This window comes from Ranitomeya variabilis, chromosome 2, assembly GCF_051348905.1.
Source record: "Ranitomeya variabilis isolate aRanVar5 chromosome 2, aRanVar5.hap1, whole genome shotgun sequence".
Taxonomy (NCBI): Eukaryota; Metazoa; Chordata; class Amphibia; order Anura; family Dendrobatidae; genus Ranitomeya; species Ranitomeya variabilis.
In genome coordinates, this window is record NC_135233.1 from 185,392,890 (window position 1) to 185,419,535 (window position 26,646).

A 26,646-nucleotide genomic window follows, 5' to 3' on the forward strand; every position below is an offset into this window, starting at 1 on the left:
TTGGGGTAGGTGAAATATCCAGAATTGAGCACAGAATTCAAAACTGTCTACTTATAATAGTAAACTGAAAACATGCCCACTCACACTCATTTCATTATTATTTTACTTTTACCTCTATCATATTCTTTTCTGAACATTCTGGCTGAAGCTTCCAGAAATTTTATAGCTGTTTTGTGAAGCTCTTTTCTCAAGCTACTTGTGATTCCTGAAAACACAATATGCAATTATATTATTTATAAGAACAGTAAAAATTGTGGAATTACCAAAACAGTTATTGATAATCTATTAACCCCTTAGTGACCACCAACAAGTCTTTTTACTGACCTGTGCTATAAGAGACTAGCATCCCCGGACAGGTAACAATCCTGTATCTGTCAGTTGTACACAATAGCTAACAACTTGCTGCATCACTCACGATCACTGTTGGCAGCGACTATGGTCGTTTAACCTCTTAAATGCTGCTATCAATAGTGACTATGGCATCTACAGTGGGAAAAAAGTATTTAGTCAGCCACCAATTGTGCAAGTTCTCCAACTTAAAAAGATGAGAGGCCTGTAATTGACATCATAGGTAGACCACAACTATGAGAGTCAAAATGAGAAAACAAATCCAGAAAATCACCTTGTCTAATTTGGCAAGATTTATTTTGCAAATTATGGTGGAAAATAAGTATTTGGTCATTAAAAAAAGTTTTATCTCAATATTTTGTTATATATTAGTGATGAGCGAATGTGCTCGCCACTACTCGTTACTCGCCTGAGTATCACTATGCTCGGTATACTCGGCGAGCACAGAGCATTTCCAGGATTATTCGGTGGTAACTGGTGTCTCCACCCAGCATTTTTGGCGGACTTTAGAGACCCAATAACGGTGCAGGGATTGTCTGCCAGGCCATGAAATGCCGCAGCCATCTTTGTTGTGGTCGTGCAGTCATTGGCTTGGCCGCACAGCATCATCCCGAGTATAAGAGACCTGGTGCCGCCCTGCTCGCCGCATTCATCTCCGGAATCAGCCAGAGTAGGGAGAGCTGCTGCCGAGATAGGGTCAGAATCGTGCTTTTAATGGTTAGTGTAGGTCTGCAACTGTTAATTCCACAACTCCTGAGAAACCAACAGTCCTTTTTAGGGCTAATTCGTGGGTCCCGAGATTGCAGCACTAGGTAGGCAGGGCACAGCATATCCATATCAGTGCAAGGCCTTCAGGCACTGTATGTGCGTACATAGCTCCCACTGCATCCCTCCCAAAGCTCCATCACTGTCTGCTGCTGCTTATTTACTATATACCTAGTTACAGTTTTCTTTTTTTTTTTTCAAAAAATTCACCCCCTCAAAAAAAAATATACAGTCTGTTATGTCAGACTGAGTCCTGGTGCATCTGTAGAAAAATCATAGTTTGTCAGGCATACGTAGCATAGTTGTGTGTGCTAGCCTTGTTTGAATACTTTTTTTTTTTTTTTTATTAAATTCACCCAAAAGCCAAAACAAAAAAAAATTAATAGTTTGTTATGTCAGGCTGAGTCCCGGTGTTTTTATTTTGTTGAAAAATCATATTTCAGCAGTAGCATAGTTCTGTGTGGTAGCCTTGTGCCAAAAAACAAAAAAGGCCTCATATATCGTCGTGCTCCAAGTTTGGGCATTTTGGGCTGGTTTTCCACTTTTTTTTGGCTGTCTGTGACTCTACTTATATACAGCACTATTTTGTAGACCCCCCCCAAAAAAAAAAAAAACAGGCCACATATTTGGCAGTGTGATATTTCCGTGACAGGCCTCATATACAGTATCTGCGTGCTCCAAGCTTTGAGCATTGTAGGCCAATTTCCCACTTTTTTGCAGTCTGTTACTCTACTTATATATAGCATTATTTTGCATTACAAAAAATACAGGCCACATATTTGTCAGTGTGGTATTTCCATGACAGGCCTCATATATCTGCGTGCTCCAAGTTTTGCCATTTTAGGCCCGTTTTCCACTGGGTCTATGACCCTACTTATATACAGCACTATTTTGCATTAAAAAAATACAGGCCACATATTTAGCAGTGTGGTATTTCTGTGACAGGCCTCATATATCTGCGTCCTCCAAGTTTGGGCATTGTAGGCCAGTTTCCCCCTTTTTTGCTGTCTCTTACTATACATATATACAGCACTATTTAGCATTTTAAAAAAAAGCCACATATTTGGCAGTGTGGTATTTCCGTGACAGGCCTCATATATCTGCGTGCTCCAAGTTGGGCCATTTTAGGCCGGTTTTCCACTGTTTTTGCTGTCTGTGACTCTACTGATATACAGCATTATTTAGCATTTAAAAAAATACAGGTCACATATTTGGCAATGTGGTATTTCCGTGACAGACCTCATATATCTGCGTGCTCCAAGGTTGGGCATTTTAGTCCGGTTTTCCACTGTTTTGATGTCTGTGACTCTACTTATATAAAGCACTATTTTGCATTAAAAAAATACAGGCCATATATTTGGCAGTGTGGTATTTCCGTGACAAGCCTCGTATATCTGATTGCTCCAAGTTTGGGCATTTTAGGCAATTATTCCCTTTTTTCCTGTCTGTGACTTTACTTATATACATTACTATTTTGCATTTAAAAAATTCTACAAACCCCCCAAAAAATTACGACAGTCTGTTATGTCAGACTGAGGCCTGTTGTATCTGTGGTGGAAAAATCGTAGCTTGACAGGCATAAGTTTCATAGTTCTGTCTGCTAGCCTTGTTCTTTGTTTTGTTTTTTTTTTAAATTATACAAAACCCTAAAAAAAGTTAATACAGTCTGTTATGTCAGGCTGAGTTCTGTTGTATCTGGTTTAGAAAAATCGTGTTTCAGCAGGCATGTGTAGCATAGTTTTGTCTGCTAGTCTTGGTCAATTTTTTTTTATTACATTCACCAAAAAGAAAAAAAAGACATTAATATAGTCTGTTAAGCCAGACTGAGTCCTGTGTATCTGTTTTTGAAAAAATAAATTTCCGCAGTAGCATAGTTCTGTGCGGTAGCCTTGTGACACATTTTTTTTTTGGCTTTAAATTCACCAAAAAACAAAAAAACAACTCATAAATCTGCGTGCTCCAAGTTTGGACATTTTAGGTTGGTTTTCCACTGTTTTTGCTGTCTGTGACTCTGCTTATATACAGCACTATTTTGCATTTAAAAAAATACAGGCCACTTATTTGGCAGTGTGGTATTTCTGTGACAGGCCTCATATCTGCGTGCTCCAAGTTTGTGCATTGCAGGCAGGTTTCCCACTTTTTTTACTGTCTCTTACTCTACTTATATACAGCACTATTTTGCATTAAAAAATACGGGCCACATATTTGGCAGTGTGATATTTCCGTGACAGGCCTCATATATCTGCGTGCTCCAAGTTTGGGCATTTTAGGCCATTAGTCCATTTTTGCTAGCCTTGGTCAATTTTTTTTGTTTACATTCACCAAAAAGAAAAAAAGACATTAATACAGTCTGTTAAGTCAGACTGAGTCCTGGTGTATCTGTTTTTGAAAAATCACATTTCCACAGTAGCATAGTTCTGTGTGGTAGCCTTGTGCCACTCTTTTTTTTTGTTTTAAATTCACCAAAAAACAAAAAAGACCTCATAGCTCTGCATGCTCCAAGTTTGGGCATTTTAGGCCGGTTTTCCACTGTTTTTGCTGTCTGTGACTCTGCTTATATACAGCACTATTTTGCATTTAAAAAAAAATACAGGCCACATATTTGGCAGTGTGGTATTTCTGTGACAGGCCTCTTATACAGTACAGATCAAAAGGTTGGACACACCTTCTCATTTAAAGATTTTTCTGTATTTTCATGACTATGAAAATTGTACATTTACACTAAAGGCATCAAAACTATGAATTAACACATGTGGAAATATATACTTAACAAAAAAGTGTGAAACAACAGAAATAATGTCTTATATTCTAGGTTCTTCAAAGTAGCCACCTTTTGCTTTGATGACTGCTTTTGCACACTCTTGGCATTCTCTTGATGAGCTTTAAGAGGTAGTCACTGGGAATGGTCGTTCAACAATCTTGAAGGAGTTCCCAGAGATGCTTAGCACTTGTTGGCCCTTTTGCCTTCACTCTGCAGTCCAGCTCACCCCAAACCATCTCGATTGGGTTCAGGTCTGGTGACTGTGGAGGCCAGGTCATCTGGCGTAGCACCCTATCATTCTCCTTCTTGGTCAAATAGCCCTTACACAGCCTGGAGGTGTGTTTGGGGTCATTGTCCTGTTGAATAATAAATGATGGTCCAACTAAATGCAAACCAGATGGAATAGCATGCAGCTGCAAGATGCTGTGGTAGCCATGCTGGTTCAGTATACCCTCAATTTTGAATAAATCCCCAACAGCGTCACCAGCAAAGCATCTCCACACCATCACACCTCCTCCTCCATGCTTCACGGTGGGAACCAGGCATGTAGAGTCCATCCGTTCACCTTTTCTGCATCGCACAAAGACACGGTGGTTGGAACCAAAGATCTCAAATTTTGACTCATCAGACCAAAGCACAGATTTCCACTGGTCTAATGTCCATTCCTTGTGTACTTTAGCCCAAACAAGTCTCTTCTGCTTGTTACCTGTCCTTAGCAGTGGTTTCCTAGCAGCTATTTTATCATGAAGGCCTGCTGCACAAAGTCTCCTCTTAACAGTTGTTGTAGAGATGTGTCTTCTGCTAGAACTCTGTGTGGCGTTGACCTGGTCTCTAATTTGAGCTGCTGTTAACCTGCGATTTTTGAGGCTGGTGACTCGGATAAACTTATCCTCAAAAGCAGAGGTGACTCTTGGTCTTCCTTTCCTGGGGCGGTCCTCATGTGAGCCAGTTTCTTTGTAGCGCTTGATGGTTTTTGCCACTGCACTTGGGGACACTTTCAAAGTTTTCCCAATTTTTCGGACTGACTGACCTTCATTTCTTAAAGTAATGATGGCCACTCATTTTTCTTTACTTAGCTGATTTTTTCTTGCCATAATACAAATTCTAACAGTCTATTCAGTAGGACTATCAGCTGTGTATCCACCAGACTTCTGGCACAACACAACTGATGGTCACAACCCCATTTATAAAACAATAAATCCTGCCTATTAAACCTGACAGGGCACACCTGTGAAGTGAAAACCATTTCCGGTGACTACCTCGGAGCTCATCAAGAGAATGCCAAGAGTGTGCAAAGCAGTCATCAAATCAAAAGGTGGGTACTTTGAAGAACCTAGAATATAAGACATAATTTCAGTTGTTTCACACTTTTTTAAGTATATAATTCCACATGTGTTAATTCATAGTTTTGATGCCTTCAGTGTGAATGTACAATTTTCATAGTCATGAAAATACAGAAAAATCTTTAAATGAGAAGGTGTGTCCAAACTTTTGGTCTGTACTGTATCTGCGTGCTACAAGTTTGGGCATTGTAGGGCGGTTTCCCACTTTTTTTGCTGTCTGTGACTCTACTTATATACATCACTATTTTGCATAAAAAAATAAAAAATACAGGCCACATATGGAACAGTGTGATATTTCTTGAAAAATACTTCTCTTTCAAGTTGTTATGGCTGCTTCATGACTGTCTTAAATGCTCCAACGACTACAACCACAATCATCATCTTCTCCCTAGATGCAGTCACAGCACACATAGAAAGTCTGAGGAGCAGAGTGTGAACGCTTGGGCGGTGTTGTACTCTGTCTCTGTAATATGAAGGCGTTTTCTCCCAACAATAAAAGTGATAATGCTATAAAGCGAGGAGCCATGTGCTCAATGACCGCCAGAGAGCGAGGCACTGTGCGCTCCATGAACGTGAGTACAGCGCACGTGCGCAGTAGAGAGAGACAGTTCATGCTCTGTGTTCAGCTTTGCTAAACAATAATTAAAGGGCACAGAGGACGTTGGTACGGTCAGTAAGGTACTCCACTCTGCATTTTCCCAAACTTTGCACTCCTTGTGAGAGTCCACCATGCCTCAGGGCCAGAGCGATGGGAGGGTCTGAGAAAACTCTTCCAGAACTTTGTCAGTGTTCCACTGCTTCTGCTGGATTGGAGTTGTGTCTCTCTCACCTTTACTCCTTACTTGGCCAACGAACTGTGACCTCTTCTGCCAGCGTTTTCAGATGGGAATTTTTTAAATAATTCAGCAAGAAGGGCCCTATGGTCCTCCAACATTGTAGTACACCTGTCTGCCTCTGGAATAAGAGATATAAAGTTCTCCTTGTAGTGTGGGGCTACAAGTGTCAACAATCAGTATTTCCTGTCACCCAAAATTTTGAGAACGTGAGGGTGACGGGAAAGGTGGTGTAACAAACTCAGCCATGCGTCCAATACTGCAAACAGTCGATAATTCCGTGTCCTCCCCAAGAGGAAAACTGACCATGGTCTCCCCCTCCTCCTTGTCCTCATGCCTCCACGACTTTCGACAAACCTCAGTAATATAATTGTAAATACATCATTGTAAATACATTCTCTTGTAGTTTTTATCTCCCTCACCTCATTGTAGATTGTAAGTTGTCATGAGCAGGGTGTTTTTATTTTGGTTTACTTATTGTTATCGTTATTACTTAGTGTAGATTGTAAGCTGTCACGAGCAGGGTAGTTTTATTTCTGTTTAATTATTGTATTATTGTTATCGTTGTTACTTAGGACTGTTGTGTTTGAAACTGTAAATATGTTGATGCTATATAAATAACTATAAATATTAATATTAGAACACAAAGAAGCAGGATGGAGATGTTAATTACAGTGTCATTGCCGCTCACCATCTTGGTGAATTCCTCAAAGTTTTGGAGGATGGTACATATGTCTGACATCCATGTCAACTCCTGAGATCATGTGTGGAATTCAGAACTGAATACTGATGGCCTTGTTGATGCTGGTAGTCAACAACTGCCCTCTTCTGCTCACAAATCCTTTCCAAAATATGTAGTGTAGAGTTCCAATGCATGGGGAGGACATCACACACCAGTCGGTGAGACAGAAGCTGCAAGTGCTGCAGAAGCACATCAAGGGTGGATGAAGCTCTAAAATGGGTACGCTGAGCCTCGTACTTTTCCTAGCAGATCTGGCACCTCTGTGTAGCTTTTCAGAAAATGTTGAACAATGAGATTAAGCACATGGGCAAGGCATGGCATGTGTGTGAGCTCGCCTCGACACAGAGCAGCCACCAGGTTCCAGCCATTGTCACACACGACCATGCCTGGCTGTAGGTTCAGCGGTGTCAGCCACAGATCTGCCTGCTCTTTCAGAGCTGTCCACAAATCTTCATCATTGTGGGGCTTATCACCTAAGCATCTAAGCATATAGCTTCATCACAGCCTGTTGCCGCTTGGCTGAGGCAGTGCTGCAGTGCTTCCAGCATGTGACTGATGTGCTACTTATGGAGATGGAGTCTGAAGAGGAGGAGGTGCAGGAGCTGAAGACTGTGGGGGCAACCCAGATTGACGTAGGGCCTGCAATACTCATGGTTGGTCGGACGTGCATCATCCCAAGGTCAGACTGGGTCCCGGCTTCCACTATGTTAACCCAGTGTGCTGTTAGTGTGATATACCGTCCCTGACCACAAGCACTTGTCCACATGTCTGTGGTTAGGATGACTTTACCAATAACAGCATCTTGGAGGGCACGGGTAATGTTTTGGGACACGTGCCTGTGTAATGCCGGGACGCCACACAGATACAAAAAGTCCTGCATGTTCGGGGCTTCGGGGTGATCCTGGACTCTGCCCTCTCTTTCATTATACATATCCAAGCCCTTGCCTCCTCCTGCCTACTACGACTCAAAAACAGTTCTAGGATCCGTACATTACAAGAAACTGCAAAAAAGTTTGTGCACGCCCTCATGATCTCCCGCCTACACTATTGCAACCCTCTACTGTCTGGCCTCCCCTCTAGCACTCTTGCATCACTCCAATCTATCCTAAAGTCTGATGCCCGAGTAATCCAACTGTCCCTCTGTTATTCCCCGGCCTCTCCTATCTGCTAGGTCCTTCACTGACTTCCCATTGCCCAGAGGCTACAGTTCAAAACCCTATTTATGACATGCAAAGCCTTCTACAACCTGTCTCCATATAGCTGTAAGACGGTTTCCCAATGTCCGACTGGGTCACGGCTTCCTTTACGCTAACCCAGAGTGGTTTACAACAAAAATCAAAACAGAAATAATATTTAACATCTTTGCTTAGTAGAGTAGGGAAAACAAGTGCTGTCTATGGATAACACGATACAGGATCTTTAGAATTACTATTAAGTGCAAATATTTCTTACCTTGGAAATAATTTTGATCTGCTAAAAGACTATGCACATAGATGTAAGACTGGAGCTTTTCTTGTTGGACTGCTTGCGTATCAAGTGTGATGGCTTTTCTAAGAGACTGTATTTCATATGTGATAAACATAGAACCTCTGCAAAAAAAAAAATAATATCAAACAATTGAAAATACCATCTTTAGCACCTTTCCTCCTGGAGTAATATCTAATATTTACTGTAGATAACTTTTGTGGCCAGTTCATATGAATCAAGTAGTGTGGGTATGTGCAGTTGTCTCCATGTGAAAAAGGAGACATGGAGACAGCTGTAAATAAACAAGCTGCTTAATTCAGGCCCTGACAAAGGTCCATGAAAGGACTGAAACATTGGCCATCTATTACACTGTGGATTTTTGCCTCATGCTTTATTTCACTCCTTTATTTTTAATTTATTATTTTTAATTTTTTTATTTTTATTATTTCTATTTTTCTCAATTTCTTCATTTTTTCTTCTTTTTATTAGTTTTTTCTTTTCATTTTTCCTTTTATTTTTTATTTTTTCTTACTTTTCTTATTTTTCATATTTTTTCATTTTTTTCTTTTTATCATATCTTTCACCTTCATTTCATCATATCTGGTTGCTTCCAATATTATTTTTAAGTTATTTCAATTCATCATTTATTTATATTTTTTATTTTTCATCTTTATTTTTTATCTCGGGACGAGATCTGAATCTGAGCATGCGCCGCCCCCAGCAGCCATTTTCCTGGAGGCCACCGCATGGCAGCAATGGAGCTGCCGGTGCCTCCGGGCTTTGAGGAAATGCCGGCGGAGCCCCGATGCTGCACAGAGATACGCCGACGACGCCCCCAGCACAGAGAGCATCGCTGCTTTGCTACAATGAGGTAATGGGGGATACTTCACTTACACCTTCCCAGTGAGACGTCCCCTCTCTTCGTCATCGGGACCACTCCTTCCCACCCACCATATACACCCGCCCTTTAAGATGAGACCCGGTGTATAAGACGACCCCCGACTTTTAAGAAGATTTTCAGGGGTTAAAAGGTCGTCTTATACACAGGAAAATACGATACCACAACCTGGTTACCATTATTCATTCTTTTGACCTCTATTTTCTGTCTCTATTAGTAGAAACACAGTTCCTTCCCTCTCCTTCCACCCAGTCATATTGCCTCTCACATAGCCTGTTTCACATGTATGCTGATGACAGCGCTTATCTTTACCCTTCCCTCTGTTTCCTGCCTACACATGTACAGTTAGGTCCATATATATTTGGACAGAGACAACATTTTTCTAATTTTGATTATAGACATTACCGCAATGAATTTTAAACAAAAAAATTCAGATGCAGTTGAAGTTCAGACTTTCAGCTTTCATTTGAGGGTATCCACATTAAAATTGGATGAAGGGTTTAGGAGTTTCAGCTCCTTAACATGTGCCCCCATGTTTTTAAAGGGACCAAAAGTAATTGGACAATTGACTCCAAGGCTATTTCATGGACAGGTGTGGGCAATCCCTTCATTATGTCATTCTCAATTAAGCAGATAAAAGGCCTGGAGTTGATCTAAGGTGTGGTGCTTGCATTTGGAAGGTTTTGCTGTGAAGTAAACATGCGGTCAAAGGAGCTCTCCGTGCAGGTGAAACAAGCCATCCTTAAGCTGCGAAAACAGAAAAAAACCATCCGAGAAATTGCTACAATATTAGGAGTGGCAAAATCTACAGTTTGGTACATCCTGAGAAAGAAAGAAAGCACTGGTGAACTCATCAATGCAAAAAGTCCTGGGTGCCCACGGAAGACAACAGTGGTGGATGATCACAGAATAATCTCCATGGTGAAGAGAAACCCCTTCACAACAGCCAACCAAGTGACCAACACACTCCAGGAGGTCGGCGCATCAATATCCAAATCTACCATAAAGAGAAGACTGCATGAAAGTAATTACAGAGGGTTCACTGCACGGTGTAAGCCACTCATAAGCATCAAGAATAAAAAGGCTAGACTGGACTTTGCTAAAAAACATCTAAAAAAGCCAGCACAGTTCTGGAAGAACATTCTTTGGACAGATGAAACTAAGATCAACCTCTACCAGAATGATGGAAAGAGAAAAGTATGGCGAAGGCGTGGTACAGCTCATGATCCAAAGCATACCACATCATCTGTAAAACACGGCAGAGGCAGTGTGATGAATTGGGCATGCATGGCTGCCAGTGGCACTGGGTCAACTAGTGTTTATTGATGATGTGACACAGGACAGAAGCAGCCGAATGAATCCTGAGGTATTCAGAGCCATACTGTGTGCTCAGAGCCAGCCAAATGCAGCAAAACTGATTGGTCGTCGTTTCATACTACAGATGGACAATGACCCAAAACATAAAGCCAAAGCAACCCAGGAGTCTATTAAAGCAAAGAAGTGGAATATTCTTGAATGGCCAAGTCAGTCACCTGATCTCAACCCAAGTGAGCATGCATTTCACTTGTTAAAGACTAACCTTCAGACAGAAAGGCCCACAAACAAACAGCAACTGAAAACCACTGCAGTGAAGGCCTGGCAGAGCATCAAAAAGGAGGAAACACAGCGTCTGGTGATGTCCATGAGATTAATTCAAGACTTCAGGCAGTCATTGCCAACAAAGGGTTTTCAACCAAGTACTAAAAATGAACATTTTATTTAAAATTATTGAATCTGTCCAATTACTTTTGGTCCCTTTAAAAACAGGGTGGCACATGTTAAGGAGCTGAAACTCCTAAACCCTTCATCCAATTTTAATGTGGATACCCTCAAATGAAAGCTGAAAGTCTGAACTTCAACTGCATCTGAATTGTTTTGTTTTAAATTCATCGTGGTAATGTCTATAACCAAAATTAGAAAAATGTTGTCTCTGTCCAAATATATATGGACCTAACTGTATATAAAGACAGCCTTCTGAGCTGCTTTAGTTCACCATGTTTCCCAAAGCAGCACCAGACAAGGTTGGTACATCAAGCGCTCTCCACTTCACTATTTAACTGTTTCCTAACTGGTTTCTGACTTTACTTCTTTGCAGCCCACAATGGGGTTTCAGTATTTATCAACTTTACACTACTCTACCATCCTTGATTCTCTATTATAAGGTCAGTATCTGCTGCTCTTCATGTGTCAGCTTTTTTACGTCCGCAATAGTACTCCACCACCCTATATCAGTACCCTTTGGACACTAAACCCATGTATGATTCTGAATAGTCTCCATCTCATTATTTATACTGTGTCATGAATTCTTTGCATAATACCAGATTATTTCTTTGAGTCTAAGGACTTATTTGTATGGGATCCTCTCTACGTCCGCTTTATCATGTATATTGTGTATATATAATTGTACAGCACCATTATATCATTTTGTCTTATTTTCCTATATATATTTTCCTTTAGTATATATCTCTATTATATTCATTTATGTATTCTTTTCTTCTCCAATAAGGTTTGATAATGACCAGGAACATGGTCGAAACGTTACCTTATGAAATAGTTTGCATTTCTCTACTGCGGTGAAGCAATTTTCTTTATCTGGTGATTGAAATAAATCCTTTTTTTGCAAATTATATGAGACTCTGAGTGTGACTGTTTATCCTCTGGATTACAGTCAGTGGAATATTTTCACGTTCAGTCAGCACCTGCCAAGCTAGAGTGCACGTCTTTCCTTCTTTTTTACTATTTCACAAATAACAGCATATTTAATTTTCATCATTCTCAGATCATAGGACGAACTGTCCAGGAGTGTATTCTAGGGCAGACAAAGTGGAGGAGTTAGGTCCTTTCATCATAATGTGCTGTGCAGGTTATCCCCCATTAGCCTTACTTATTTTTCCTTCCTTTGACGTTCATATTACACTATTCAAACCCTTCTCCCTGCGAGTGGCAGTTGTGTATCACTCCCCAGGTAAAACCAACCAGTTCCTTGATCACATTGCCACCTGGCTTTAACACTAGCTATCCTTTGACATTCTCTCTCTCATCATTGGGAACGTTAACATTCTCATTGATAATCCACTCTCCCTATATGCCACTCATCTTTCTCTAGCATTCTCCCACGGCCTTTAATTACTTACTAATAGGGATGAGCAAACGTGCTTGGTAATACTTGGTTATCACGTGAGTATCACGGTGCTCGGATGTGCTCATTACTCAGCGAGTAATGGGCGGTGCTCAAATCCCCACCTCGCATCTTTGGCTGTGTGTACATGGTGCATTTTTATGGTGTTTTTTCCACACGGAATTGGCCCGCAAAGTCTTATGCCAGCAAAGTCAATGAGAATCCTGAAGTGCTGTGCACATGATCAGTATTTCGTCTTCCAGGATTTATGCTACTTATAAATCTGCAGCATGTCAATTCTTTGTGCGTTTTTGTGCTGTCCCATGACGATTCGGATCACTTGTACAGCAGTCACATAAGCTGATGCGACTGCTCTACTAGGCAGCCGGCGACACACTGTAATTGCATGTAATTGCTCCTGTAGTGTGTAGTGCTGAGCTGCGGAGAGAAGGTTCACCGGAGTTCATCAGTTCAACTTCAGCTGAGAAAAAAATTGCGGATGAGCAGGGACACATAGACTAACATTGGTCAGAGTGCAATCCGATTTTTTTTATCGGGTTGCTCTTGTCCATTTTTCTCGCAGATGACTATGAGCCCTAATTACCCCACGTTAGTCACTGCCGCCAGGTATCGCATTGCGTGCCAAGTTCTGTCAGTTGCTGTTCGGTTACAGTCTACGTAGGTTCATTTTGTGAAAGCTCCTACATAGTTTGGTGACATGGGACATTGCTTTAACCCTTGGATTACCGTTGGGTGAGTATATTGGGCTAATTTTAAATGATTAAACAATGTGTCTGTCTTATTTTAAATAAAGTGTTTTATTCTCGGTATGTGTGTTTACTAAACCTGTAAGTAAAGAGTTAAATAATGAAGGTGCCTGGCTGACACCTCTTCATTACTAAACCTAGGGCTTGCTGTCAGCAGCAGCTACTGACACAACCCCTAATCTCATTACCCTGATGTGACTGCACCAGGGAATTGGGAAGAGCCTACTAAGTGCCAAAATTGTCATTTCAAACATGAAATTATTATGGGGCAGCTTAGGGCTGGAATTTATAGCCTGTGATGTGGCAACTAAGCATGAAAAAGGTGTTGAACAAGGTAATTACAAAACTTTTTCATTGCTGTACAAAACAGCATGCAAAAAAATGCACGTTTTTCCAGCGCTTTTGCTGCCAACAAATTCAGAGAGAAGTAGAAACATTGCAGACATTTCTGCAAATACTCAAGGTGTGCACATAGCCTTGCGCAGCCAGTAAGCATGCGGGGATTGCCTATGAGTCACTGTAAGGCCGTAGTCATCTTGGTTGAGGCATTTCTGTGATTGGCTGGCAGTGTAACATCATCAGAGGCCATTGGTTTGTGAACATTTCTGTGATCTGTAAAACTGAGAAAAAGCTTTTACAAATGTTGTAGGCCTCCATTTCTCAGACATACAGTTTTGCGTGGTCTGTGAAAATTTCTGTGATCTCCAAAACTGAGAAAAAGCATTGAAACATTTTTCTGGATTGAATTTGATTGTCATCCATGTTCTGCCCATTAATGTGCAGCAAGTAAATTCACAATGTAGTACCAGTTATCACCATTAGAGGTCATTAGGTACACATTTATCCTGTTCTGTATTCAGGAGCATACCGCTTTAAGCCTGTGTACTGACTAGAACAGCCCCCCTGGTTTCCCGGGCAAAAGTAGCCATTTTTCCCCGGGCCTTGAGTCTTACACACATGTTCCTGGCTCTCTCTTCAGGCAGATCATTGCTCTGTTGCTACTGCTGCTGTTACAAATAATTTTAGGGAATGTGGAGACTCCAAGTTGGGTCTCAATCTGGTGGGCTGCCTGTAGTGGAAGAGGTGTCAGAGCCCCATTATACTTTTTCTACTCTGGGGAAATTGATAATGTCTGTTGATCGCAGTGGAATTAATGACGCTATATCAGTGAGTAAAATAAATAAATAAAATAAATTGATGCCACTTTAGTGGTGTCTACCACTAATTTTTTAAAATGTTTGGACTCCAAGTTGGGTCTCTTTTATGTGCCTTGCCTGAATTTACCAAGGTTCTCAGACCACCAGGCCTACACCTGTCACTCATCCACCTGAGCATTTTAGTGCTTGCTCATCCCTACTTATTAACACTCCTACACAGGAGGACTAGAATACTCAACTATAAAAACATATTTTTATTATTATATGTGGAGGACCTAGAGACTGACAAGCAGGGAAAGACTTAGTACAACATTGGACAGATGAGAGAAAAACAATCCAAAAATGTTTTCAATGGTTTCATTGAATAATCCATATCTGAAGCATTCAATACACCTGTTAAGGTAGAAATTACATACAGTACAATACCATATTGTATTTTAGCCTGAAGTCTGTTGCTTATATAAAACCACAACTAAAATAACTGTTACTACAAGATTAGTCCTTTAGTGACCAAGTCAACTGACTTGCGTTTATTTGTGAAAATATCAGAAATGTGGCAAAAATGTAGGAAATTTCGCAATTTTCAAATTTTACCACATGTTTACTTTACATGTGCATAATTTTTTAAACATATTTTTTATGTTAGGAAGTTGGAAGGATTAAAAGTTGATCATCAGTTTCTCATTTTTCCAACAAAATTTTAAAATCCCCTTTTTTAGGGGATGATGATGAGGGGCTGTGCAGAGATGGGGGGTGATAATGATGATGAGGGGCTGTGCAGAGATGGGGGGTGATAATGATGATGAGGGGCTGTTTGGAGATGGGGGCTATGCGGAAATGCGGGGATGATGAAGATGAGGGGCTGTGCGCAGATGAGGGGTGATGATGATAAAGAAGAAATAGAAAAAGCAATTGTATTATTTTTTTAAAGAAAACTCCACTCCTAATATGTCCCCAGCTTTTTTACGGAAAGCTCATAAAACCCCCATATGCGGTACCAGCATTCAACTGAATGCAATTCCGAGAAGGAAAAACAAAGAAAACATTTTAGAATTAACAAGGAAAATCAATATTGAAGAAAAAAAGAACAAACTAACACCTCATTGCATATTCATCAAGCTTTATTAAAATGATATTATTATTATTATTATTATTATTATTATTAAAAAAAAGTTTACTTAGTGAACATGATAAGATGATCCAAATATCCAGACAAAAGAACTATTACTCTTAACAAAATGTGTAAATTAACTGCTAACGAAGTAAAGGTACTACAACACACTAAGGCTGTGTGCACACGTTGCGTTTTTTCACATTTTTTTGCGATAAAAATGCATAAAAAACGCATATATATGCATCCTATCATTTAGAATGCATTTGTGGTAAAAAAACGCAGCATGTTCATTAATTTTGCGTTTTTTTGCGTTTTTCCCGCTATATAATGCATTGGGAAAGCAACGGAAAAAAAATGCAGAAAAAAAACGCGGTAAAAAACACGAAAAAAACGCATGCGGATTTCTTGCAGAAAATGTCCGGTTTTCTTCAGGAATTTTCTGCAAAAAATTCTTACGTGAGCACATACCCTAAATCTAGAATTAAAACCATCAAAACGGATAAATCATCTTACATTCTCCCTCAAGACCTAAATCATTTTGGTAAATTTTACTCTTCTTTGCACAATCTAAAAGATAACCCCACATTGCCCCCAACCCAATCCAGATGATGTAAAAACATTTCTAGCTAAAATAAACCTCCCCAAATAAACACAGAACAGACTGACTTCTTAAATAACCCACAAATGGTTACTCAAACGAGTTTCCCAATTTCCCAAAGAATCATTGCATGACAATATAATTGTTCTCCCCAAACCAGTAAGCAATCCCGAACTGCTACATAATTACCACCCTATTTCTTTACTAAACAGGGATGTCAAAATCTACACCAAAATCATATCAGAAAGACTGAAAGACATCATTCCTATCTTGATATACTCAGACAAAATAGGTTTTCGAAAAAAATAGACAACCCTCTGATGGCACTTGCATAATTATAAACCTAATTTCAATAATAGAAAAATCAAAAATTACATCCATGCTATTATCCCTCAATGCTGAAAAGGCCTTCGACTGCATAAATTGGAATGAAAAAATTTGGTTTTGAAGGCCTTACGCTAAATTCTTTCCAAGCTTTATATTCAGCACCGACTGCAAAGCTATAGCAAACAATCACTACTCAGACCCATTTCCTCTGACAAACGGCACCAGGCAGGGTTGCCCCCCTTGACCACTTCTTTTCATCCTAATTATGGAATCCTTTGTATAATTAATTAGGACCAACCACATTATTAAAGGTATACCAACACGTATGAGTCAGCACAAAGTTGGACTATACACTCATGATATATTTATTACCATCACCAATCCCATGATCTCTCTTCAGGAGATATCCACTTGATCAACAAATCTGCCATGTATCATACTATAAAATCAATACAGAAAAATCAAAAATCTTAACTATCTACATAGATGCTAACTTGAAGAATGCAATAAAAAGTCAACTACGGTACATATGGGAGGATTACAGAATCTCGTTCCTAGGAATAAAAATAACTAAACCCCTTAGCCAAATTGTTGAGGTCAATCTATCGCTTATATTCAAGGAAACCCAACTTTCCTTGGACAGATATAAGATTAATAACTCATGGATGGGTAGAGTCTCGGAATATAACATGATGATTCTCACCAGGTTACTATACATTTTTAGATGTTTTCCAATATTAATCCCTGAATCCTGGTTGTGGAAATTATACAAGCAGCTTTCCAGTTTCCAAAAATCTCCTGTAAAAAGCAAAGGAGAGAGGTGGTATCGCTTTACCCAGCATCCAAGTGTACTATGAAGCGAATATAATTTGGCAAAATAGACACTGGTTTAAAAAAAAAAAACTAACCTGTGTTCTTCTGGAAGAAGATATAAATAATAATTTTCTCCTGTTCCCTCTAATTCACCCATTGGTTCCCTCTCACACTTCACACTAATTTCTTATTAAAAGCAACTATTGTACAATGGAAAAGACTACAAGTTAACTAAACACAACACTTCTAATATCCCACTAGAGAATATACCAAAAATATTTTCCAAACCCTTCTTCCAGAATTCCCTTTTGGGAAATGGATAAAATTGTAAATTAAGGATTGTTCTTCTCTAGTTTTCGGCACAAACAAAGATGTTATTGTTAATTGACAAGTGTGACCAGAACCATATCTAGCAAACTTTTTTCATGGTATTTAATCCATCATCCGTTTGTGTGCTCTGTCTGACAAGTGTGACCAGAACCATATCTAGCAAGCTTTTTCATGGTATTTAATCCATTACTCCTGTGCTGTTTTTTTTTTCTCTTTTTGGTTTTTACTTTAAAGTGTTCAAAGCTATTTTTTTTACCCCCCACTGTTTTATTGCCTTGTTCTGCATTTGTTGCTTACCCTGCATAGTAATGCCTGCTCTGGCCTTATGTTAATTGGTGCCTGATGCTAGCAGTTATTTCTTTTCATATATATTTAGTCTGGCTGGGATAGCACGCGCGTGGGGTCACGCGCAGCAGATTTTAAGTGCAACAGTATAAAGTGCTTGGCAGTTAGACAATGGCAGTTGGACAGGGCAAGAGACAGGTAAGGCTACTTTCACACTAGCGTCGGGCTCGGCCCGTCGCTGTGCGTCGGGCCGACGTTCCCGACGCTAGCGTTGTCTCCGCCGCACAACGGGGGCAGCGGATGCATTTTTCCAGCGCATCCGCTGCCCCATTGTGAGCTGCGGGGAAGTGCTGGGAGGTGGGGGCGGAGTTCCGGCCGCGCATGCGCGGTCGGAAAAAGCGGACTGTCGTGAGCAAAAAACGTTACATGTAGAGTTTTTTGCTCCCGACGGTCCGCCACTGCATGACGCATCCGTCGCACGACGGGTGCGACGTGTGGCAATCCGTCACAATGCGTCGCTTCATGTTAATCAATGGTGAAAAAACGCATCCTGCAAACACTTTTGCAGGATGCGTTTTTTCGGCAAAACGACGCATTGTGACGGAATGCAGTTAACGCTAGTGTGAAAGTAGCCAAAGGTGCATAAGTTTTTCATACAATCATGCTTCTTGGTCAGTCATACTACATTACAGTATGCATTGATCATATCAATCTGCTTCTTATTTGTTTTTACTTCTGCTTTCTGACAACTCGCCCGCCCTTTAACACATTCCGTGCGCTCTCCATATCCACCCCCCCTTCTCCCCTCTCCCATGTATAACTCTGAGGCTCTACTGACATTTCTTAACAGCTCCAAACCATCCAATACCTCCATGCAGCACTCAAAACATTCATACAAATCATCCCACAACCTGCTCTTTCTGTTTTTTCTCCTTATACTAGTTGTAGACGACATCTCCCCAACCCTGGGCCTCCCTCCAGCAGCATACATTACTCTCCTCCAGCTACATATAGAAACCCTGCTAATCTTATTAACATTCAGTGCATGCCTTCTCCTATCGCTTTCCAATGTGCTCTCTGGAATGCTCGGTCTGTGTGTAACAAACTTAACTTACATTAACGATTTTTTTCCTCTCTAATTCCCTTGACCTCTTGGCTATTACAGAAACCTGGATCCAGCATTCAAACACCACCGCCGCTGCCGCTCTCTCGTTTGGTGGGCTGAAATTTTCACATACTGCCAGACCTGAGAACAGACAGGGTGGAGGTGTTGGTTTGCTCCTTTCATCATAATGTGCTTTCCAGGTCATCCCCCCGATTCCCTCACTTACATTTCCTTCCTTTGAAGTCCACGCCGTCAGATTCTTTAAGCCCTTCTCCTTGCGAGTGGCGGTTGTTTATCGCCCTCCAGGCTCCTCCCGCCAGTTTCTAGACCACTTTGCCACCTGGCTTACTCACTTTCTATCCTGTGACATCCCCGCCCTCATCATGGGAGACTTTAACATCCCCATCAATGATCCCCCCTCCCAATCTGCCTCTCATCTTCTTTCTCTAACTTCTTCATTCATTGCACACTATGCAAACACGCTTTCTTCAGTGTTGCTCAAGGTATGCAGAGCAACAGTGGAGAAAATCTCTCTTAGCAGAAGACTTCATCCACTATAAGTTCATGCTCAAAACCTATAACTCTGCCCTTCATCTGGCCAAACAATCCTACTTCACCACCCTCATCACCTCACTATCCAACAACCCAAAACGACTTTTCGAAACCTTAAACTCCCTCCTGAAACCTAAAGTACAGGCCGCCATCACCAACCTTAGCGGTGAAGATCTGGCCACATATTTCCTAGAAAAAATCAACCACATCCATCAGGATATCTCAGCACAATCTCCTCACTGACTGGATCCCCTACCCTGCCTGTTGTGAAATTGGATTTTGGGCTCCCCCGGTGGCCACTGGTGGAATTGAACTTGTGTGCATCATCCTCTCTGTTCACCTGTTCCCATCAGGATGTGGGAGTCGCTATTTAACCTTGCTCCTCTGTCACTTCCATGCCGGTCAACATTGTAATCAGAAGCCTTTCTGTGCATGTTCCTGCTACCAGACAACTTCCAGCTAAGTCGGACTTTTGTCCTTGTTTGTTTTTTGCATTTTGTTCCAGTTCACAGCTGCAGTTTCGTTTCTGTGTCTGGAAAGCTCTTGTGATCTGAAATTGCCACTCTGATGTTATGAGTTAATACTAGAGTCTTAAAGTAATTTCAGGATGGTGTATTGATAGGGTTTTCAGCTGACCATGAAAGTACCCTTTCTGTCTTCCTGCTATCTAGTAAGCGGACCTCGATTTTGCTAAACCTATTTTCATACTACGTTTGTCATTTTCATCTTAAATCACCGCCAATATATGTGGGGGCCTCTGTCTGCCTTTCGGGGAAATTTCTCTAGAGGTAAGCCAGGACTATATTTTCCTCTGCCAGGATTAGTTAGTCCTCCGGCCGGCGCTGGGCGTCTAGGGATAAAACGCAGGCTACGCTACCCGGCTACTGTTAGTTGTGCGGCAGGTTTAGTTCATGGTCAGTTTAAGTTTCCATCCTTCCAAGAGCTAGTTCCTATGTATGCTGGGCTATGTTCTCTTGCCATTGAGAACCATAACAGTTTGACCGGCCCACAAAGGGTTAAATTAATTGGCAGAGAAAGGAGAGAAAAAAGAAGTCTGCTGAAAAAATTTTTTTTTTTTTTTTTTCCTTCAGTTCTGAGTGTGCTTTCAATTGAATCACTTGCAAGTCTGCCTATATTGCAGCCTTCCTCTCTCTCTCTCCTTCTAATCCTGGAATGGCTCTGTGTTCACCTGTTTAAAATGGATATTCAGAGTTTAGCTGCAGGTTTGAATAATCTCACCACGAAAGTTCAAAATTTACAAGATTTTGTTGTTCATGTTCCTATATCTGAACCTAGAATTCCTTTGCCTGAATTTTTCTCGGGGAATAGATCTTGCTTTCAAAATTTCAAAAATAATTGCAAGTTGTTTTTGTCCCTGAAATCTCGCTCTGCTGGAGATCCTGCTCAGCAGGTCAGGATTGTGATTTCCTTGCTCCGGGGCGACCCTCAAGATTGGGCTTTTGCATTGGCTCCAGGGGATCCTGCGTTGCTCAATGTGGATGCGTTTTTTCTGGCCTTGGGGTTGCTTTATGAGGAACCTCATTTAGAGCTTCAGGCGGAAAAAGCCTTGATGTCCCTATCTCAGGGGCAAGATGAAGTTGAAATATACTGCCAAAAATTCCGTAAATGGTCTGTGCTTACTCAGTGGAATGAGTGCGCCCTGGCGGCGAATTTCAGAGAGGGTCTCTCTGATGCCGTTAAGGATGTTATGGTGGGGTTCCCTGTGCCTGCGGGTCTGAATGAGTCCATGACAATGGCTATCCAGATCGATAGACGTCTGCGGGAGCGCAAACCTGTGCACCATTTGGCGGTGTCTACTGAGAAGACGCCAGAGAATATGCAATGTGATAGAATTCTGTCCAGAAGCGAACGGCAGAATTTTAGACGAAAAAATGGGTTGTGCTTTTATTGTGGTGATTCAACTCATGTTATATCAGCATGCTCTAAGCGTACTAAGAAGCTTGATAAGTCAGTTTCAATTGGCACTTTTCAGTCTAAGTTTATTCTATCTGTGACCCTGATTTGTTCTTTATCATCTATTACAGCGGATGCCTATGTCGACTCTGGTGCCGCTTTGAGTCTTATGGATTGGTCCTTTGCCAAACGCTGTGGGTATGATTTAGAGCCTCTTGAAACTCCTATACCTCTGAAGGGGATTGACTCCACCCCATTGGCTAGTAATAAACCACAATACTGGACACAAGTAACTATGCGAATTAATCCGGATCATCAGGAGATTATTCGCTTTCTTGTGCTGTATAATCTACATGATGTGTTGGTGCTTGGATTGCCATGGCTGCAATCTCATAACCCAGTCCTCGACTGGAACGCTATGTCTGTGTTAAGCTGGGGATGTAAGGGGATGCATGGGGACGTACCTTTGGTTTCCATTTCGTCATCTATTCCCTCTGAGATTCCTGAATTCTTGTCTGACTATCGTGACGTTTTTGAAGAACCTAAGCTTGGTTCATTACCTCCGCACCGGGAGTGCGATTGTGCCATAGATTTGATTCCGGGTAGTAAATACCCTAAGGGTCGTTTATTTAATCTGTCTGTGCCTGAACATGCTGCTATGCGAGAATATATAAAGGAGTCCTTGGAAAAGGGACATATTCGTCCTTCGTCATCTCCCTTAGGAGCCGGTTTTTTCTTTGTGTCTAAGAAAGATGGCTCTTTGAGGCCGTGTATTGATTATCGGCTTTTGAATAAAATCACGGTTAAATATCAATATCCGTTGCCACTGCTGACTGATTTGTTTGCTCGCATAAAGGGGGCCAAGTGGTTCTCTAAGATAGATCTCCGTGGGGCGTATAATTTGGTGCGAATTAAGCAGGGGGATGAGTGGAAAACCGCATTTAATACGCCCGAGGGCCACTTTGAGTATTTGGTGATGCCTTTTGGCCTTTCAAATGCCCCTTCAGTCTTTCAGTCCTTTATGCATGACATTTTCCGTGATTATTTGGATAAATTTATGATCGTGTATCTGGATGATATTCTGATTTTTTCGGATGACTGGGACTCTCATGTCCAGCAGGTCAGGAGGGTTTTTCAGGTTTTGCGGTCTAATTCCTTGTGTGTGAAGGGTTCTAAGTGCGTTTTTGGGGTTCAAAAGATTTCCTTCTTGGGATACATTTTTTCCCCCTCTTCCATCGAGATGGATCCTGTCAAGGTTCGGGCTATTTGTGATTGGACGCAACCCTCTTCTCTTAAGAGTCTTCAGAAATTTTTGGGCTTTGCTAACTTTTATCGTCGATTTATTGCTGGTTTTTCTGATGTTGTTAAACCATTGACTGATTTGACTAAGAAGGGTGCTGATGTTGCTGATTGGTCCCCTGCTGCTGTGGAGGCCTTTCGGGAGCTTAAGCGCCGCTTTTCTTCCGCCCCTGTGTTGCGTCAGCCTGATGTTGCTCTTCCTTTTCAGGTTGAGGTCGACGCTTCTGAAATCGGAGCTGGGGCGGTTTTGTCGCAAAGAAGTTCCGACTGCTCCGTGATGAAACCTTGTGCTTTTTTTTCTCGTAAATTTTCGCCCGCCGAGCGGAATTATGATATTGGGAATCGAGAGCTTTTGGCCATGAAGTGGGCTTTTGAGGAGTGGCGTCATTGGCTTGAGGGGGCTAGACATCAGGTGGTGGTATTGACCGACCACAAAAATTTAATTTATCTTGAGTCCGCCAGACGCCTGAATCCTAGACAGGCGCGCTGGTCGTTGTTTTTCTCTCGGTTTAATTTTGTGGTGTCATACCTACCGGGTTCTAAGAATGTTAAGGCGGATGCCCTTTCTAGGAGTTTTGAGCCTGACTCCCCTGGTAATTCTGAACCTACAGGTATCCTTAAGGATGGAGTGATATTGTCTGCCGTTTCTCCAGACCTGCGGCGGGCCTTGCAGGATTTTCAGGCGGATAGACCTGATCGTTGCCCACCTGGTAGACTGTTTGTTCCTGATGATTGGACCAGTAAAGTCATTTCTGAGGTTCATTCTTCTGCGTTGGCAGGTCATCCTGGAATCTTTGGTACCAGGGATTTGGTGGCAAGGTCCTTCTGGTGGCCTTCCCTGTCACGAGATGTACGAGGCTTTGTGCAGTCTTGTGACGTTTGTGCTCGGGCCAAGCCTTGTTGTTCTCGGGCTAGTGGATTGTTGTTGCCCTTGCCTATCCCGAAGAGGCCTTGGACGCACATCTCGATGGATTTTATTTCGGATCTTCCTGTTTCTCAGAAGATGTCTGTCATCTGGGTGGTGTGTGACCGTTTCTCTAAGATGGTCCATTTGGTTCCCCTGCCTAAGTTGCCTTCTTCTTCCGAGTTGGTTCCTCTGTTTTTTCAAAATGTGGTTCGTTTGCATGGTATTCCGGAGAATATCGTTTCTGACAGAGGAACCCAATTCGTGTCTAGATTTTGGCGGGCATTCTGTGCTAGGATGGGCATAGATTTGTCTTTCTCGTCTGCTTTCCATCCTCAGACTAATGGCCAGACCGAGCGGACGAATCAGACTTTGGAGACATATTTGAGGTGTTTTGTGTCTGCAGATCAGGATGATTGGGTTGCTTTTTTGCCTTTAGCGGAGTTTGCCCTCAATAATCGGGCCAGCTCTGCCACCTTGGTGTCTCCTTTTTTCTGTAATTCGGGGTTTCATCCTCGATTTTCCTCCGGTCAGATGGAATCTTCGGATTGTCCTGGAGTGGATGCTGTGGTGGAGAGGTTGCATCAGATTTGGGGGCAGGTGGTGGACAATTTGAAGTTGTCCCAGGAGAAGATTAAGCTTTTTGCCAACCGCCGGCGTCGGGTTGGTCCTCGGCTTTGTGTCGGGGACTTGGTGTGGTTGTCTTCTCGTTTTGTCCCTATGAGGGTTTCTTCTCCTAAGTTTAAGCCTCGGTTCATCGGCCCGTACAAGATATTGGAGATACTTAACCCTGTGTCCTTCCGTTTGGACCTCCCTGCATCTTTTTCTATTCATAATGTTTTTCATCGGTCATTGTTGCGCAGGTATGAGGTACCGGTTGTGCCTTCCGTTGAGCCTCCTGCTCCGGTGTTGGTTGAGGGCGAGTTGGAGTACGTTGTGGAAAAAATCTTGGACTCCCGTGTTTCCAGACGGAAACTCCAGTATCTGGTCAAATGGAAGGGATACGGTCAGGAGGATAATTCTTGGGTGACTGCCTCTGATGTTCATGCTTCCGATCTGGTCCGTGCCTTTCATAGGGCTCATCCTGATCGCCCTGGTGGTTCTGGTGAGGGTTCGGTGCCCCCTCCTTGAGGGGGGGGTACTGTTGTGAAATTGGATTTTGGGCTCCCCCGGTGGCCACTGGTGGAATTGAACTTGTGTGCATCATCCTCTCTGTTCACCTGTTCCCATCAGGATGTGGGAGTCGCTATTTAACCTTGCTCCTCTGTCACTTCCATGCCGGTCAACATTGTAATCAGAAGCCTTTCTGTGCATGTTCCTGCTACCAGACAACTTCCAGCTAAGTCGGACTTTTGTCCTTGTTTGTTTTTTGCATTTTGTTCCAGTTCACAGCTGCAGTTTCGTTTCTGTGTCTGGAAAGCTCTTGTGATCTGAAATTGCCACTCTGATGTTATGAGTTAATACTAGAGTCTTAAAGTAATTTCAGGATGGTGTATTGATAGGGTTTTCAGCTGACCATGAAAGTACCCTTTCTGTCTTCCTGCTATCTAGTAAGCGGACCTCGATTTTGCTAAACCTATTTTCATACTACGTTTGTCATTTTCATCTTAAATCACCGCCAATATATGTGGGGGCCTCTGTCTGCCTTTCGGGGAAATTTCTCTAGAGGTGAGCCAGGACTATATTTTCCTCTGCCAGGATTAGTTAGTCCTCCGGCCGGCGCTGGGCGTCTAGGGATAAAACGCAGGCTACGCTACCCGGCTACTGTTAGTTGTGCGGCAGGTTTAGTTCATGGTCAGTTTAAGTTTCCATCCTTCCAAGAGCTAGTTCCTATGTATGCTGGGCTATGTTCTCTTGCCATTGAGAACCATAACACCTGCCGCACCTCAAGCTCACTAGACATCTTTGAGCCTGTTACAGAAGAAGTTTCCAAACTCCTCGCTTCTGCTCGGCCTACAACCTGCAACAGTGACCCCATTCCTTCACATCTCCTGCAGTCTCTCTCACCAGTTGTCACCACTCACCTGACTAAAATATTTAACCTCTCTCTTTCTTCAGGTATCTTTCCCTCCTCATTTAAACATGCAATCATAACCCCTTTACTTAAAAAGCCATCCCTGGACCAGAACTGCGCTGCTAACTACAGACCTGTCTCTAACCTTTCCTTCATCTCTAAACTCCTGGAACGCTTGGTCCACTCCCGTCTAATCCGCTATCTCTCGGATAACTCTCTTCTCGCCCCCTTACAATCTTGTTTCCACTCTTTACACTCCACTGAAACTGCCCTCACTAAAGTCTCCAAAGATCTAATAACAGCTAAATCCAAAGGTCATTGCTCCCTGCTGATTCTCCTGGATCTCTCTGCCGCATTTGACACTGTAGATCATCCTCCTCACTATGCCCAGCTCTATAGGCCTCAAGGACACAGCCCTCTCCTCGTTCTCCTTCTACCTCTCTGACCGCTCCTTCACTGTATCTTTTGCTGGCTCCTCTTCCTCTCCTCGTCCCCTTTCTATCGGGGTTCCGGAGAGCTCAGTCCTAGGCCCCCTCCTCTTCTCTCTACACACTGCCCCTATTGGACAAACAATCAGCAGATTTGGGTTCCAGTATCATCTCTATGCTGACGACACCCAATTATACATTTCTTCTTTTTCTGTTTCTCCCTTCTACTAACCTCACTCTACCCAACATTGAAATTACCCTGGACGGTTCAACCATAATTCCCAAGCAGCATGCCCGCTGTCTTGGGGTCATATTCGACACCGAACTTTCCTTTACTCCCTATATCCAATCACTCACTCGCTCTTGTCACCTGCATCTTATAAAAGTCTCCAGAATCTGACCTTTTCTCACCTTTGAAACTGCTAAGACTCACTGTCACTCTTATTAATTCTCGTCTGGACTACTGCAACTCTCTTCTGATCAGTCTCCCTCTTACCAAACTTTCTCCTCTCCAATCCATCTTGAATGCGGCAGCCAGGGTCATATTTCTGTCCAGCCGCTTCACCGATGCCTCTATCTTGTGCTAGTCATTACACTGGCTACCCATTCTCTACAGGGTCCAGTCTAAACTCATCTCTCTCACCCACAAAGCTCTCCACAGTTCTGCAACGCCTTATATCTCCTCTCTCATCTCTATCTATTGCCCTACACGTGCCCTCCGTTCT

General features: G+C 42.2%; 1 protein-coding gene and 1 long non-coding RNA gene across 2 annotated transcripts in view; one reads left to right on the plus strand and one right to left on the minus strand.

Moving 5' to 3' along the window:
- Positions 1-26,646, minus strand: part of SERAC1 (serine active site containing 1) — a 398,196-nt gene that overhangs the window by 249,461 nt on the left and 122,089 nt on the right. The window contains exons 4-5 of the mRNA XM_077283287.1: positions 8,245-8,381; positions 113-205 (exon numbers count right to left, since the gene is read on the minus strand). Coding sequence (XP_077139402.1) covers positions 113-205; positions 8,245-8,381 — 230 coding nt within the window. The remainder of the gene's footprint in view (positions 1-112; positions 206-8,244; positions 8,382-26,646) is intronic.
- LOC143809212 (uncharacterized) lies at positions 11,197-11,916 on the plus strand. Its single transcript, XR_013222151.1, has 3 exons — positions 11,197-11,217; positions 11,292-11,358; positions 11,703-11,916. It is a non-coding gene; the product is annotated as an uncharacterized LOC143809212 (long non-coding RNA).